Below are 17487 nucleotides of genomic sequence, written 5' to 3'. Positions count from 1 at the left end.
AAAAAATTGCATAGAGACATTGATTATTCTATTTTTTCAGTAGTTGTCGAGTGGGAGGGACTACCTAAGTTTCTACCACATACGTTGGACGTAAGAGTCCTATTTTGTTGTAGAAATCAAGCAAGTAGTCTTATTGATGATAGTAATGAAATACGAGACATATGTGTCAACTGGGGCCTAGATTACGATGCCCTCGGTCCGGAAGGATGCGTACAAGATGTTGACAAAGAAGATGAAGACAATGGCAATGAAATAGTGCTATACAACGGCGATAATAGCGAATGAAAATTATTATTTATTTCTTGGAGTGTATTTTAAATTGTTGTATTGAATTTTTAATGTTAAATATCAATTAGATTTAACCTTATTAGAAACATAATTTTATTTCAGAAATTTTGCAAACTGAACATTTATAGAAATTTAGTACAACAACAATACTGCAATAAAACACTATGTTTATCCTTATAATTGGGCACATTGGATGAACTGCTACCTGGAGCTGAATTACCACCGCTTTCCAAATCAGCTGAAGGACATTTATGATGGTCGTGTCCTGTTTGGGAACATATGCCACATTTACGCGCATAAACGATATCACCAACATCCATTTAGTTCCGTATTCGCGTTCTTTTTTGCACTTGCCATTGACATACATAATCCTTATTACATACTATTTTAAATGGTTTAGGCGGCCGATAATGCTCAGCAACCACTGGCTGCAACTGTCCACTATAGGTGTTTACGTATGCAACAACACTATATTCTTTATCAGCGTACCTCGTTACTGTGAAACCTGTATGTTGAAAGCACTTCATGGCATGTGAGCGTGGCAAGTGATAGATTGACCATTTTCCACAGGAGCATAATATTTTGGATTCATTGACGGTGTGTGTATTATTCCCGCTGTTGTGATGCAAACCAGTGTGAACTTCAAAAATATTTTGCTTGCTGCAATACTGCAAAAAAGTATGACACTATGCTCGCTTCCTATATTTCTCAAATCGTTTCATTGGCTATGGCATAAATTCAACAGCTATTTCCATCAATGACGATGCACCTCTAGATCTTTCTATAAATCTCTCCGCCATCTGCTTGAATGGCATCCACACCATGGCAGTGACAGGTAATCCACGTGCAGACTTCAACAACCCGTTGAAAGAATCAGACACATTTGTAGTCAGAATTCTCCATATTCTACCACCATCCTTATGCAAATTCCACTTGTCAAGCTCATGTCGCATTAACCAACGATAGGTTTCTGGGTCTTCCTGCCTAATCAATTCTATTCAACTCCTAAATTTACACTCTTGGTGATCTATTACAGCCATCCACATTAAATCATGTAATTCCTTGATCGGATGAACCCTCTGGAAGTTGGCCTTCAAGTGCCTAACACAGTAACAGTGGTAGGCATATGGTTCCTTCCATGCACGCAAATTCTATACATAACTTAAAATATTGACATGCCGATAAGATATTAGACAAATACCTGAACGATGTCTAACAACGTGCTCCTTCAAGTGGTTCAAAAATAATATCCACGTCTCTTGGCTTTCATTGGCACAAATAGTAAATGCGAGGGGAAATATGCTTCCATTAGCATCTACTGTAACGACGATTAACAACTTAATATCATATTTTTCATAGATATGAGTGTCATCTATGGATATTACTAGCCGATAATGCACAAAACCATCAATGGCTGGTTTAAATGTCCAGAACACATATCTGAAGATGAATTCTTGTATTCCCGAACTCCGCTCAAGCTTCCATTCAACAACAGTCCCGGGGTTAAAATGTTGCAATGCATCCATGTACCTAGGTAGATCGAAAAATAACTTATCCCAGTTACCATAAACAATCTCAAACGCACGTTTACGCCCGAAAAATGCCTTTCTTTTGGCAATAATATATCCATATACCTGGTGGACAGATGTTATACACTCCTTAATCTTGTACCTTATGGACGATTCAATGTGTGGAATCAAGACAAGAGAAATCAAGTCAACATTCAAGTTAAAATGATTCCCACTGAATGTGTCTATTTCACAAGTGTGGGTGCCAATGTATTTTCCCACAATCCACATATTTGTTTTCAACTTTCTCGCACGTAACATCCATGCACAACCTTGAAACCATCTACAACAAATAACCTTATATACTTTCGGAGATGACTCATGAACCACGATCTCACGACACTCTTTTATGTTGTACATTAGCACCGCCCTGCTTAGGCGCGCTTTATCAGCAAAAAGCATAATCTTTGACAACACCGTTGGTCTAGATTCATCACACATTTCTATCTGACTGTCGTCAAGATCCCTTGTGAGGGTATCCATATTCGTCATACTAGGCAACTGATCAAGGTAGGTAATATTCCGTGAATGAAATGACACATGGGACTCGTATACTCTCGGGCTAACGGGGGTGGAGTCTGCATATATGGAGTGGAGCATGTTCATTAGTGGCATCATGCTCCCTCGTCAAATCGGGTTCATCATTCTCGTCCTCATTATCATCATCATATCAAGGAAGGATGTGTCATCTCCAGACTCATCATTATTGTTGTCATAATCACTATCATCTTACTGACTCTATACATCTGCCAGATCCTAATTAAATATATCGTCTTCGGGCAATTGAGTAAGGACAGGACCTTCAAGTTGCTCGTTTTCACTGCACAACCAATAAAATAATGAGTTTCTCAAATTCATCCAAACATTACATATAAACTTTATCACTTAACTTACAAATCATAATCTGTTGATATCCCATGATGCACCTTATCCTGTTGCTGATGACTCCCGGATGAACCACCATGATCCAACACACCAAATTAGACATATTCCAACTGTCTGTTGGTTCATAACTTGTAAAATTCATATCTCGCCGGTACCCCCTTTGGAATATATAAGTGTTAATACAAATACAATACATAAAAAAAATATCGTAATACAAAGGAAAATTAAAATTTACCACTCGGCTTGTGGGTTATGTAAACTTGGGAAGAAATTATTTCCTCGCTCCTCATTTACCCGTGGAGATAAGTTTAGATCTGGCCAAACTTTTTGAAACGGAACCTGTTCGGATAAAACTGCTCCACAAAAACCACCCGATGATTCAGGGTTATCCTTATTTTGCGGAACCTCAATATTGTGAATATCTTCAGTCTTGGCGTACATTTTCAATATTTTTATCACAAGAAGTTCCCCGGTGTTCTTCCGGAGTCCTCAAAAAATCTGTCAGAGTTTCATCGTCTACGATGTTAAACTCAGCATAACAAGATATCACTTGCGGAGTAACAGAATACGAATATCTTCCGGTTACTTTAATATTAACCAAATGTTTCCTCACACCCATTTATTTTTACATAACAACGATACCAATCTATCGTACTCCATTGTAAGTGGCAACTTAACATGACACTGTGGAGAACAACTATAGCGTACTAAGTTATTCTCCACCACAACCTCACCCCCCAATATAATGAAACCCTAATTTTTCGCTATTCGGACATTATGATAAAATGTAAAATAAGTTAATGACCAAATATTTCGGAAGACTTGAAGGATCCTGAATGGATTTTTAACAAATGCCGAAACTCCTTAAATAAGCAAAAATCCAGTCCGGGGTACAATAATTAAAGGCATAGCGCATGCATAATAGGCACTATATATATAGCGCCTATTATGAATGCGCTATACCCTCAATTATTGGTGGGTCAATAAAGTTTAGATGAATTATTGGTGGGGTACTAAAGTTTATATATAGCGGATGTATTCACCGCGCTATACCTTAACGGACAAACGTGCCGTTAAGGTATAACGCGGTGAATAACCGCGTTATATATAAAATAGTACTCATATATTTTTTTAACCTATTTTTGTGCTTTGAGTCCAAAAAGACAACATTTTGGTTTCGAACTCATGAATTAAAAGTAGTGGCAGAGCCAAAAGTTTCACCAAAGGGTGTCAAAATATAAAATATTAGATATACCGAAAAGTCAAGGGGGTCAACGAATAGTAAATATACATAAATCAAAAATATTTATCTAGCAATATAGTGTAATTTTTCCGGCGAATGAGTATCGATTAACACCCCTTGGTTGAATGTGACTCCGCCACTGATTAAAAATATTTAATATTTAAACGCGCCCCCTAATGCAGTGGAGGCAGTCCTTCCAGAACCGGATCTTCTAGAACCGGATATGGATTCTGTAAGGGGTGTCATCAAGCGGAGGTTATTTGTGCAAAAGTATTTATCGACTTATAAATACTTTTAGTTTGATCAAATTTTTTATTATTTAGTATCTTATATTATTCCAATCCTTGAAAAAACCTTACCGAATAAAACCCCTAGCCCTCTTCATAACTTCACTACCTTACCTTTTGCACGATTCTCACGATTTCTCTCAAAATCCAGCAACTTCGTCTTGTTGCCACATATTTGAATTATTAATCATGATGGAGGATTTAAATTTATTACTCTAGAGATGACACAACTTAGGCTTCTCTAAAATACAACTATACTCTAGAGAATGCAACAGAAAATTTCTTAAAGGAAGTTGTATTGCTGTTGCATTTTCTAGAGTAAAGTAAAGCAAAAAATATAACTAGGGTGTTCGTCGGTCGATACGATATTTAGATATTTTGGTTTGGTATTTTCGGTACGATAATATAATATATATTTCGATAAAATATCGGTATTTCAGTATTTCATTTTAAAATACCAAATACCATATTTAATATCAATTTTTTTTAAAACTTAAACCAAATACCATACCGAATATCAAAATATCGAATACCGAATATCAAATCGATTTCGATACGGTAATTCGATATTTACCAATGCACGGCCCTAAACTATACTCTACAGAATGCAATACCAAATACAATTTTTTTAACATATGAATATGGTCTTTTCCCTATTTTTCGCCAAATAAAAGTACAAAAGAGAAATGCCAAACTTATTACTCTGCGCCCTTCCCCCACCCCAGATGCCAGCAACTTCACTTTGATGTCTTCCTTTCCAACTAAGCAAACATAGTCCCATAAAAACAAAATTGCAAAATAGTATTCTTATACCAAATTACACGTCTTGATTTCTTCACCTAAGCTTCATTGACTTCTTCAATTTCTTTCTTTCCAAACATATATAAACAGGAAAAACTCAATTCACACACAAACTCACTATAATCACCTTTCCACCACCGTCAAGCACCACCGCAACCATGGCGGCACCGTCGTCAACAACCAACGTGATGCTCTCAATCTCCGAGAAAAAAACAGTATCAGTCGATCTCTACCGTCCACTCCGAAATTACATAATCTACAACTACTCCGAACGTGAAGCTCAAAATATCGAAGATGATTTACAAACCCTTAAGGAATATCGTTCCGACATCGAACGTGCGGGTTCCACTGATTCATCATCGTCTCTTCCTGCTCGCCGTGACCTTTTGCAGAATTACTATAAAGCCCTTTGCGCTGTTGAGTCTCGGTTCCCTATTTCGCCTGATCAAGACCATATTAATTCTGTTACTTTTACTTGGTTCGATGCTTTCAAGAACAAAAACAAAGCTGCTCAGCAGAATATTCATTTAGGTATGTTATTTCTGCAATTTTGTGAAATTGGGTTTGAAAATTGTATTTTTGTTCATTGTACAATTGGTGATGCGCAGGGTACAACATTCTATTGCTATATACTTGCTCTGAGCTTCTAGTAGTTCAATATTTAGTAATTTATTTTATTGGGCCTTGAAATTTTGCAACTTTTGTTCAATTGGGTCTTCAAATTTTGTGTCCTTTTGTTTTTATTGTTTTGATTCTTGTTCATTGTAAAATTGATATTGCGCGAGGTACAACTTTCTATTTCTACACACTTGCTCTGAGTTTCTAAAATGGTCTCTTTTCCCTTTTACTGAACTGAATTAATTAACCATCTCGCAATATGGAGTTAGTGATAATGTTCCTGGATTTTCCGTTCGCTATTGATCAACTTTAAATTCTGTACTCTCCGGAACTTAGAGATTGTCCCATTGGCCTGGGTTACCTATTCGTTTTAAGGGTGTTATCAATCAACTACTTCACACTCTCATATTAGTTTAGGCCGGCTTTATGAATCTTATGTGTCCATTTCAGTCTACTTAGGTTGGGCATGTCCCGATGAATTTGGAGGATACATCGTATTTAGAGATGAATTTAGAGGATACATCGTATTTAGAGATGAATTCTAGAGAATTCATCATAGTTAGACTACTTTTATGCGGCCATTATTCTACCAAAGCCTTCATTGTTTATTTGTGCTTGGGAGTAGTTATGCTTAGATACGAAATACTTATTTGATTGCCAATACCTAGATGCACAAAGAGGTTATATTTACCACTTAATAAAGAAAAAAGGCATACATTTGCCTTAACTCTTACGAGTTTAGAGAAGTCAATGTTAAGCTCGAAGTATTGTCATCTTGTCGTACTTTTGCACTGATCATTTTTTTCGTCTACGTAGAAAAAGCTGAAGCTGTGTTCAATCTTGGGGCAGTGCACAGTCAGATGGGATTAGGTTTTGATCGTTCATCTTTGCACAATATGTCTATATTTACCACTCTATAAAGAAATAGGGTTATGTCTTTCTTAATTCTTACGAGTTTAGAGAAATCAATGTTAAGCTCGAAGTATTGTCATCTTGTCGTGCATTTGCACTGATCATTTTTTCCGTCTACGTAGAAAAAGCTGCAGTTTTGTTCAATCTTGGGGCAGTGCACAGTCAGATGGGGTTAGGTTTTGATCGTTCATCAGTTGAGGGGCGAAGGCAAGCATCACATTCCTTTATTGCTGCTGCTGGGGCATTTGCCTTCTTGAGAGACAATGTGGCAATGAAGGCATCAATGGGTAGCTCCACCACTGTTGATGTCTCAGTCGAATGTGCTGGGATGCTGGAAAGACTTATGTTGGCTCAGGCGCAGGAGTGTGTTTTTGAGAATAGCATTGCCAAGGGAAACACTCCTGGTGTCTGTGCAAAGATTTCAAGACAGGTTTATTTTTCCTTCTCTTTTAAAATATGCCACTTAATAGGTGTTGTATGAGGTTTACTTATAAAGAAAAAGAAAACGTATCTGTGAGATTGAGTTGAGTTCTTGACATTTGTCACATTGCTGTACATCATTATTAGGTCGCAAGTTAACAAGATTTCTTCTCATTTTAGGAATTAAAACCTTCCTTAGATAATTAGTAGGTAATATTTACTAGCCAGCGAGGGGATTTCCTAGGGTCTGTGCAACTTTTGTAATGTTAACGTGCACATATTTCTGATAAATAGTAATGACAATCCTCCGCATTCCTAGATGTAATAAGGCTTGGATTGAAGTTTGGTCAGAATAAACTCATCTATGAATTATAAAAGGCTATTCTACAGGTTTGTTGGCATATGCAGCCTGAGAGTCGGGGTTTGGTAAGGAGTTTCTTATTGGATTTGTTGGTTTCGAATTTTAAGTTCAAACTCAAAATAGTTCACTGGAGAAGGCATGTATGAGTTGGGGTTTGTCTAGTTCCTTCAAAATTTTGGTTCTTAGTTTATTGCACATGTTATTCCCTGTAAATATTAAATAGCATAAGAAAAAAGGCAGCCGGTGCACAAAGCATCCCGCATTTACACAGGGTCTGGAGAAGCACCCAAAGGGTGTGATGTAGATGGTCTAGCCTAATGCAAGCATTAGTGGTTGCTTCCACGGCTCGAACCCGTGACCTATAGGTCACGGAGACAACTTTACCGTTGCTCCATGGCTCCCTGTAAATAGCATCTCAACACATATTTAGCTTATAAGTTATAAATTATCATAGTTTGGCCAAACCATTGGAATGTTCGAATTGGATCTTACTCAAGTGCTTGGATGTAGCAATTGATGCAGCATTGATGTTGAAATAAAATGAATGTTCTATCACAGGTTGGATTGTTTTATGAGGAAGCTTTGGCAGCATTAAGTGTTGCACCTCTGAACCAGCACTTTGACAAGGCTTGGCTAGCTCACGTTCAACTTAAGGCAGCACTATTTTATGCCGAGGCCTGTTATAGGTACAGTCTAGAGCTCCATGAGAAAGAAGAAATTGCTGAGGAAATTGCGAGGTTGAAGAGCGGGGTCAATGCCTTGTCTGAGGCAAGAAAAACATCTCCAAGGGGAGCAGCACAGCAGCTCTTGGATGCAATGAATAAGCTAGAAGCTAGTTTAAATCTAAACTTGGAGAAGGCTATGAAGGAAAATGATAGAGTCTACCTCATGAGGGTTCCACCAGCCAGTTCTCTGTCACCACTTCCAGCATTTTCCTTGGTCAAGCCTATGCAGATGAATGATGTTCTGGATGCTAGCAAGGAGAAGATGTTTGCAAGTCTTGTCCCAGACAACAGTGCTAAAGCTCTTTCTAGGTACACTGAGATGGTTGATGACGTCATCAGGACTCAAGCCGAGAAGTTACAACAGGGGAGCGAGCTAGCTCGAGTGAGGCTTAGAGAAATGGACTTGCCTGATTCTATTCTTGCCTTGGATGGGAATTTATCTCTACCTTTGGCCTTAAAAGAAGATGTAGAGGCAGTGCAAATTTGTGGTGGTCCAGCTGGTTTGGATGCTGAGCTGCAGCAACTCAGAGATTTGAAGAGGGTGAACCAGGAGTTGCTGGTCCAGACCGAGGAACATTTGCAAAAAGAAGCAACAGAAGATGCACAATTTAGAACTCAATTTGGAACACGATGGACAAGGCCTCAATCTACTACCTTAACAAAGAACTTGCTGGACAGGTTAAATAGGTTTGCAGCTAACCTGAAGCAAGCTGCAGAAAGTGATGCCAGGATTGAGCGATCAGTAAGGGATCATGCAGCACTCATGTCAATCCTTGACCGCCATCCAGTACGTATCTATCATTTGAAGCCTGTTTTTAAGCTAATTTTGCATAACTAGTCATGTCATGTCTCATTTGGCCACTTCAAGTTCTTACCCGGCTTTGTCACGGGCTTGACTCATCAATGCACATAAAAATAATCAAACGGCCTGGCTCTTGTATTTATTTGTAGGTAGACTCATAGTATTAGGTTGTACTTTCGAGGTTAGTTATCAAATTCTATCTGGCAATGGAGATAGTGAATTCGATAAACCACTTGACAAGCTTGTACCACTGTGAGGGCTTAGTAAGACGCCTGATGCTTCCATACTATATATTTGGTATCTTCTGTCACTGTTCACTTTAAGGGTTTTTTATCAGGTTAAAATGCATACTAGAGTTGGAGCCTTTGGTCATTGATTTTGATCTCATGTTTGGGACTTGGCTCAATCTGTGGTTTACTGTACATGTACATCATGTTATTATTGCAAAACTTCATCACTGAATCCAGTGCTTACAATGTGAGCACTATTATTTATATTGAGGAGAAGCTGAGTCCTGACACGTGCATTTTTCCCTTTGACAGATCGAATCTGCTCTTCCAACCTTGGAAAGACCAATAATGTCTTTGGACGCCACTGAAGATGCCATTGTGGGGGCTCTGAAGCAGAGCTTGGTAATATGAATTAGTGTCGCTACATTTGTGTTATTTGGTTTTATTGTGTTTCTTAGCCGATGCTTTATGTTGCAACCATGTTTCTTGAGTGACTAAAACCTGTTCTGTTGGAAGGCCTTACTGGTCAATGTATATATCATCGCCTTTTTTTTTTTTGGGTATAAAAGCATTCTTTCCCTTATCCAAAAAAAATAGCGCAAGTTCGTTCAGTCTGAAAAGTGTGTAATTTTCTTCTCGGTTTTCATTTCTTGTTACAAGTAGACAATTTGAAAATTGATGTCCCAGTGTGCATTAAGTTTTTTTTACTAGTGAATATTAATAATACTATAAAATTGAACATCATCATACTTCGAACTTCAAAACAACTTTCATGGATGATTTTTGAGCACTTACTGCCCATTATTTCTAGTTTGAAATCCTTTGATGCCCATTTTGCGATTGAGAAGTGGTCTTTGAACAATAATATAGATCAACTGTACATTGCAAGGATCATTTTTGGATACAAAGTAATGTGAAGTGTTTAGGGTATTATACATGTTACAAAATGATTTTAAAAATTACCGAAGGAAATGGTCTGTAAATATTTTGGATATATTAACTGTAGAAAACACTGCAGAACTTCCCTCCAATCTGCCTTGGAAAGAGTTATTTGTCTTATTTCGATGTAGAAGCTTTATGTTGTTGCAACTTAAATTATTCGAGTGGACTCTCTGAAGTCTTTGTTGCTTAAATTTGCAGAGGCATTTAGAAACGCTTGGTGCTCAGCGGGCTGGACTGGAAGATATGCTGAAAGAGATGAAGAGGAAGGTATAACAAGATTCCTTTTGAATTATATGCTCTGCAAAGTTGAATTCTATTAGGTAGATGTGGACATCTTTTTCAGGATAAAACTTTAGCCATCTTTGGTTCATTAATTTTTCTCATAGGGGGGTTAAATAAGTATGATCTCTTTCATCCTAGCAAGTGATGAAGATATAACTCTTTGCTAGTGCCTATCCTCTTAATCTGCTGCTCCACAATTATTGAGTGTATTAACATGATATAAATAATATAATACCTGAATGATAGAGGCCATGGACAAACATATTTGTTGTGAGATCTCACTTGTTGTTGGCCACCCTGAATGAATCCTTGGATTAGGAATTCTCCTTGTGCAGGTTCTTCCATCAGTGGATTGACTTTTTGTCCAATGGATTCATATTTGCTCATCTTATTTGTGGTTGACGGGGCGAGAGCAGCAGTAGGAGATGTGATAAGCCTTTCAATCTACTCCTAAAAATAGGAATAAGAGCCGGTCTTTTAATTTTGTTAGAATATTCCACATTGGTTAGGGGAATGGACTATTGTCTCCGTATATAGTCTTGGCAATTCTCACCTCATTAGCTAGCTTTGGATTGAGTTAGGCTCAATACCCATTTATTTACATGCTATTAGAATTAGAACTATCCTTATTCTTGGTTTACCCAATGTTGGGCCTCAATTGTTACATTGTCCACGTTCTAGATGTCTGATCCTGGGCGTGTAGGGGGATGTTAGGATGTCCCACATTGATTGAGGCAATGGGTTGTTGTTCCTTATATGGTCTTGGGCAATCTTCACCTAATGAGCTAGCTTTTGGAGTTGAGTTAGGCATAAGATACATTTTCTTTACAAATTCAAAGGGATAGTTTGCTTACATCACATCAAGGGAAGCTCTTCATTAACCCTTTACCCGTTCAAAGAAAAAAGGGGGAATTTCTTCATTGACTGAGAATCTCATTGTTGGGTGGGGGAGGGAGGCTAATTTGGGGTGGGGGAGGGAGGCTAATTTGGTTATGCAGCTTCTTTTAATTATGTATAAGAATGTGATCTCGCAACTTCCATTTCCTTGGTAAATCAAAAGGAAATTCTTTGTGAGTGTATGAAGAAAGAGGGATAGATCAGGCTTTTCATAAAATGTGGAGACATACGTTTAAGGCTACTCCACTGGCATTAGTTTGCGCTTCATCATCTCAAGAACAGGTCGCGTAATATGAATTTGCCTTTGTGCTTATTATTTGACATTTGTGTTCCACTTGCAACATCTTTGTGCGTTGGTATTTGCTCTGCTTCGTCGTTTATCCAGGATTTGTGGGATCTAACTATGCAATTCAATTTTTAATATCTGCTGTATGATATTTCTCAGGATGATATACTTCCGAAATTGATGACATCCACTGGCTCCCATGAGGATCTTTTCAGGAAGGAGATTGCAAAATATGATCATATTTGTGAAGAAATTGCTCGAAACCTTGAGGCACAAGAACAATTGTTGCTGCAGATTCAGGTTCAGAAATTTTTCATCTTTTACAGGGATATACATTTTCTAGTTTTGCAGCTTTTTTTTCATTTTGGCTGTTGCAGCTTCTCTTAAGCTTTAACATAGGGCTACTTGTCTGGTAAATTTGTGGTGCATGTATTGCACAGTCCGTAGTAGGAGTTCCCTGTTGTGTTTCCTTATTGTCAGCTCAGGATTGATTTTCAGAATACTATTTACAAGTAACGTAGCTAGCAATGCTGGACATTTTCCTTTTTGTTTATATAAATCCCTTGTGTCATTGCCTGGTATTTTGTGTTAAATTATGATTATCTATATTTCTTGCGCTGACCAATAAAAGGAAATAACATTATTTTTAATCTGGAAAGAAGCATTACAGTTGTCATACAACGACATCCTAATTGAGATATAACTTGTGGCTTGTCTTTGCCTTCCAAGTTTTTTTGAGTTACACAAGTTAATCTGACCTTTGAACTTGTTTTGTAGCTAGAAAGTGCTAAAGAGATCGTTTGGAAGTGGGGGGTGGGTGGGTAAAGAAGATTATACAAAAAATGTTATTTCCTTAATTGCAGTTAAATTTGTAGTATTTCTTTTCTTGTTTTGGATATTTTAGAGTTGTAATGCACGGAACGGGTCTCCACTTGTGGGAATATACTGAGTATGTTGTTGTAGAGTTGTAATGCACAGATTATGATATATAAGACATGCTTAACCAAGTATTTTGCTCCTTTGAACTAGAAATACTTCATGTTGAGGTTTCTTTGTGCAAATGTAGAGAAAGGAATCCCTCTTTCGGGAAAGAACAATCTACTTTCGGTGGGCTTCATTATTCATGCTGTATCTCCTTGAATGGTCTCTTAACAACGTGGTATTCCTTTTGCAGGCTCATAATGAGGAGTTTGCTTCTATTTTCAGTCTTGAGGATTATAAAGGTTTGTTTTTAATCCATGTAATCATTTGGCATTGTCTTTTGAACATTGAAGCAGATATTCTTGATACACAAACTACTTTTGTCCTATCTAAATAACTTAGGTGGGCTAATCCTTTCATTCGATTTTTTATATCTCAAAATGACTTCTTATTGTTCATTATGTGTCTTGGAGATATACTCACGCAAGTTAGATCCCCTGGATGTCATTTTAAAGTGATGGTGCAATTTTGTTCCCCTCTATGTTAGTTTTAAATTAACATGGTGAAGCTCTGGTCAACAACAACAAACAACAACAACCCAGTAAAATCCCACTAGTGGGGTCTGGGGAGGGTAGTGTGTACGCAGACCTTACCCCTACCCCAAAGGAGTAGAGAGGCTGTTTCCGAAATACCCCCGGCTCAAGAAAACAAAACGACAAAACGACAAGAGGAGACAATATTAGTATCACCACAACAATCATAGGTAAATTAGGAACACCATGAAATGCAGAAGAAAGATGCAAAGCAAAAACGATAGCTAGTAAATAGGACATGCACTGAAAAGCGAAGTAGTAAAACACAACATTATCACTAGCTATCCTAGACAAAAAACCTACGTGGCTAGTCCTACAATGGTACGAAGTAAGTCAAGATTCAACTACATCCTAACCTACAACTCTAATACTCGACCTCCACATCTTCCTATCAAGTGTCATGTCCTCGGAAATTTGGAGCATCGCCATATCCTGTCTAATCACCTCTCCCCAATACTTCTTAGGCCACCCTCTACCTCTTCTCGTGCCCTCCACAACCAACCGCTCACACCTCCGTACCGGAGCATCTGGGCTTCTCCTTTGAACATGTGCGAACCATCTAAGACTCGCTTCCCGCATCTTGTCATCAATGGGAGCCACGTGCACCTTCTCCCGAATAACATCATTCTTAATCTTATCTATCCTAGTGTGCCCGCACATCCACCTTAACATCCTCATTTCTGCTACTTTCATCTTCTGGATATGTGAGTTCTTAACGGTCAACCTTTACTGTAATACGTTGACCATTTGTTACCTATATTCTATATTAATTTATCTAATTCGTCTACTTTGACATTTCTTCTCCGCATGGCTTATTCATATTTCTTCAAGTAGGGCTGTTGATTTCATATGTTCTAGTCACTGTTAATTTGCTAAGCTCATTCTTCTCGATGTCACAGCTAATCGCGAGAGAATCTATAATCAGATTGAAGCTGCCATTTCAAAATATCGAGAAATCAAGGACAATATCAATGAGGGATTGAAGTTCTACGTAACACTTCAGGTATTGGAATTTTCATCTTCTTTTGGTCTGCTCTTTCAATTAGAGTTGTTTGGTAAGGGGGTGGGGGAGGCGGAATATTTGCTCACCTGGTTTGCAAGACGATGAGGACTCCGACCATTTGCTTTCAGTGGATCCTCTGAGCACATCCCTCATTTGATATAGGATCATTTGGGTCCGCGATATAAGAATTTCTGCTGGGGGAAGAGGAAGCAGGGGTGGAGATAAGATTAGCTAGATTAGAGTCCGTGCTTCCATTTGGTTCCACGGGATTATAATGCAATTGGCTTGTATACATGGGAATGCAATCATCCTCCTAGGGGCCTATTTTATCCCGTTGAGAGAGTTGGGATTGTGACTATTCTATGGGTTGCATTGTAAACACTCCCCCATTGGAGAGGGTTGGGACTGTAACAATTCCATTTAATACATCACTACTCTTCTCCCTATTCCTACCTGCCCTCGGCTGCCCTGTACGTTCCTTTACCAACTCCTCTCCTCACCTCATCTTCATTTTTTCGTTTTTCACATAGAAATCAAGGCATAAGTCTGAAAAAAATTGAGTTATAATCTCTCACCTTAACCATGAATAAAATACAATATGATATTTTATACAATCCCAACCTACTAATCTCACTGAGATATTATAGTCTCATTCATAATTCTCACCTAATTCAACAGTATCATAATCTACCCTTATCACGTGCAAGTCAAAGAACCCCTTGGATCTTCTGATGTAACTGTAGTCAATGTTGACAAAGCACTAACTATTCCTGTAATACTGAAAAGGATCTTTCAATGTATAACCTCGACATGTCAATGGTCATTATTATTTTGTTCCTTTTGGTGTGAGGCTAGGGTAGAGGAGGAATGGCGGATGAGACCTATAGTTCAAAGTTGCATTTCTGGACTTCAAAATTCATATTAGTTGCGCACAGTTGGTAAACCGCTAGATATGTCATTTTCCAACTCTCCTGAATATGTCAAACTTAGTTCTATTTACACATTCCCAGGAAAGAAATTCATAGAAATTTGTTTTTGTTGAGCAGGAGGCGATCACTAATGTAAAACAGCAGTGTAGTGATTTTGTGATGACAAGAAGCATACAGTGCCGAGAAATGATAGAAGAGGTACAGAGGCAAATCTCAGGTCTCAGTTTCCAGGACAATAAAAGTTCAGGTGGGTATGCTTATCCTTCCGTTGGGCAGCCTCATCAGGCTCCAAGAGCCAATCCCCAACTGCCTACCGATACTGGAAATATACCCAATCCCTCTCGACCCCAAAATCCTACATACCAGCCTCCCCAACAACCAACAATGTCCGGATATAGTCAAACTCCTCCTTATGGTTCTCCACAACCGCCTGCACCACCTTACAATTTTCCGGGTCAAGGTCAACCATATCCGCATCCTCAGCATCAACAACAGCCTCCACAAAGCCACGAGTATGGCCAACCTGCATATCCTGGGTGGCGGGGTCCATACTATAATGCACCTCCACAACAACCCGGGGCTATGCCTCGGCCTCCTTACACTGCCCCTTCACCATATCCTCATCCTCCTCCCCATCAGAGTGGCTATTACAGGCAATAATAGTTTTCCAATATTTTTCTCGCGTGCAATCTCATGTTCATTTTTGTATGGCAAGTTTTTGTCATTTGCAAGTGGTAGATTGGACCTGGCTAGATTTCTTTGTTAATACCAGTTCTTAGCATTTATTATACGTTGTAAGCAACTTTGAATGAATCATGGCTCGCATTACCCGCGTGTACAGGGTATCTCCTTGTAAAATCATATTGATTCTGTACGATGATCAAAATACTGGAACAATAATTGAAACTTCTCCAGTCTTCAGTAAACTATGAGATCTGATATTTTGTGAATAATAAAAAAATGTCATCTGATATTTTGTGGATCTATTTGTTGGTCTTGCATATATCACTGATATTTAGTGCAAGCAACCTTCCAAGTTACAGCTTGTTTGGATGGCTGTTACATGTTGTATTGTACAATGTTTGTTTTGGTTGTTACTTAGATTTTATTATATCATATGTTATATTTGTCGTTACGTATCGGTTCAAAAACGTGCTACTTTATGAACCGACGATTTGGTGTGATTGCGTCGTTACGTTATTTTTCTCTCATCTTGTCCTTCCTTATATAATATAAATAATTCGAATTTATCTTTTACCTTACCTTTTTATATAATAATTCTATCCCGTATCTTACTTTTTCTTTATAAAATTACAAGTTTATTCTTTATATTGTTGGTGTATGACATCATGAAACGAGGACAAACAATACAATCTATCCAAATTTTGTATAAATCAAAACGATATAATATAATACTATATAATATAATATTATGCGATACATTGTGAAACGATACATAACAACCATCCAAATAAGTTGTTAATGATTTGTGGATGTCCATTGCAATTCCATGCTTAATTTTGCAGAAATATCTCGGGAAGTTTTCCAAAAATGGAACACCATAACTTCAATAAATTTCAACACATAGTGATGACCATTTATGTTGTATTGATTTCAAACTTGGGAGTGTGTCCGGAAAATTTTTTGGAGGTCTGTAGAGGAATTAGACTTGAAATGCCGAAAGTTAAACTTTTGGGAAGTTTGACCGAGGGGTTGACTTTTTGATATCGGGATCGAAATCCGATTCTAAAAATTTTAATAGGTATGTTATGTCATTTATGACTTGTGTGCAAAATTTGAGGTCAATCGGATGTGATTTGATAGGTTTCAGCGTTATTTGTAGAAATTAGAAATTTGAAAGTTCAATAGGCTTGAATTGGGGCGTAATTCATAGTTTTAGCATTGTTTGAGGTGATTTGAGGATTCGACTAAGTTTGTATCATATTTTAGGACTTGTTGGTATATTTAGTTGAGGTCCCGAGGGCCTCGGGTGAGTTTCGGATGGTTAACGGATTAAAAATTGAACTACAACAGCTGCTGCAAAAATCCTTCTATTGGAAATTTCTTCTGCTAGATTCGAGCCCATGAAATCTCTCAGAATCGAGCCTAGAAAATCGAGCCCAGATGTGAGCCCAGATCGAGCCCAGGGTCGAGGGCCACGATCGAAGCCATGATCGAGCCTAGGGTCGAGGGCCACGATCGAAGGCAGGGTCGAAGACATGATCGAAGGCTAGGGTCGAGGGCAATGATCAAGGATCAGGATCGAAGCCACGATCGAGGCATAAGATCGAGGACCAGCATCAAGGCCCATGATCGAGGCCTAGGATCGAGGACCAGGATCGAGGCCTAGGATTGAGGACCTCGATCGATGGCCAAGATCGAGGCAGAACCGAGGTTGTCTGGGCAGAATTATAAAAACAGGGACTTCGTCCCATTCGTCATGTTTGACAAATTGGAGCTTGAGGAGAGGCAATTTTTGATATATTTTTAAGGA

At 38.3% G+C, this 17487-nt stretch overlaps 1 protein-coding gene across 2 annotated transcripts; it reads left to right on the top strand.

Moving 5' to 3' along the window:
- The first annotated feature begins 4970 nt into the window (after positions 1 to 4970).
- LOC107770763 (ALG-2 interacting protein X-like) lies at positions 4971 to 16017 on the top strand. Of its 2 annotated transcripts, NM_001325080.1 has the most exon segments (9): positions 5204 to 5603; positions 6725 to 7032; positions 7942 to 8895; positions 9453 to 9542; positions 10281 to 10349; positions 11707 to 11847; positions 12722 to 12770; positions 13961 to 14064; positions 15111 to 16017. In NM_001325080.1, coding segments are annotated over 9 exon segments (2631 nt in total). In that variant the 5' UTR covers positions 5204 to 5230; the 3' UTR covers positions 15654 to 16017.
- Positions 16018 to 17487: the final 1470 nt, after the last annotated feature.

The sequence above is a fragment of the Nicotiana tabacum genome, chromosome 12 (genome assembly GCF_000715075.1).
Source record: "Nicotiana tabacum cultivar K326 chromosome 12, ASM71507v2, whole genome shotgun sequence".
NCBI classification, from domain to species: domain Eukaryota; kingdom Viridiplantae; phylum Streptophyta; class Magnoliopsida; order Solanales; family Solanaceae; genus Nicotiana; species Nicotiana tabacum.
The sequence above is the reverse complement of the archived record's forward strand: the minus strand, read 5'-3'. Positions and strand labels throughout refer to the sequence as shown.

Coding starts and splice junctions, on each gene's coding strand:
- LOC107770763 (XM_075225987.1), top strand. CDS start 5,231: ATGGCGGCACCGTCGTCAACAACCAACGTGATGCTCTCAATCTCCGAG. Junction 9,543..10,280: donor GGGCTCTGAAGCAGAGCTTG/GTAATATGAATT, acceptor TTAAATTTGCAG/AGGCATTTAGAAACGCTTGG. Junction 10,350..11,706: donor TGAAAGAGATGAAGAGGAAG/GTATAACAAGAT, acceptor GATATTTCTCAG/GATGATATACTTCCGAAATT.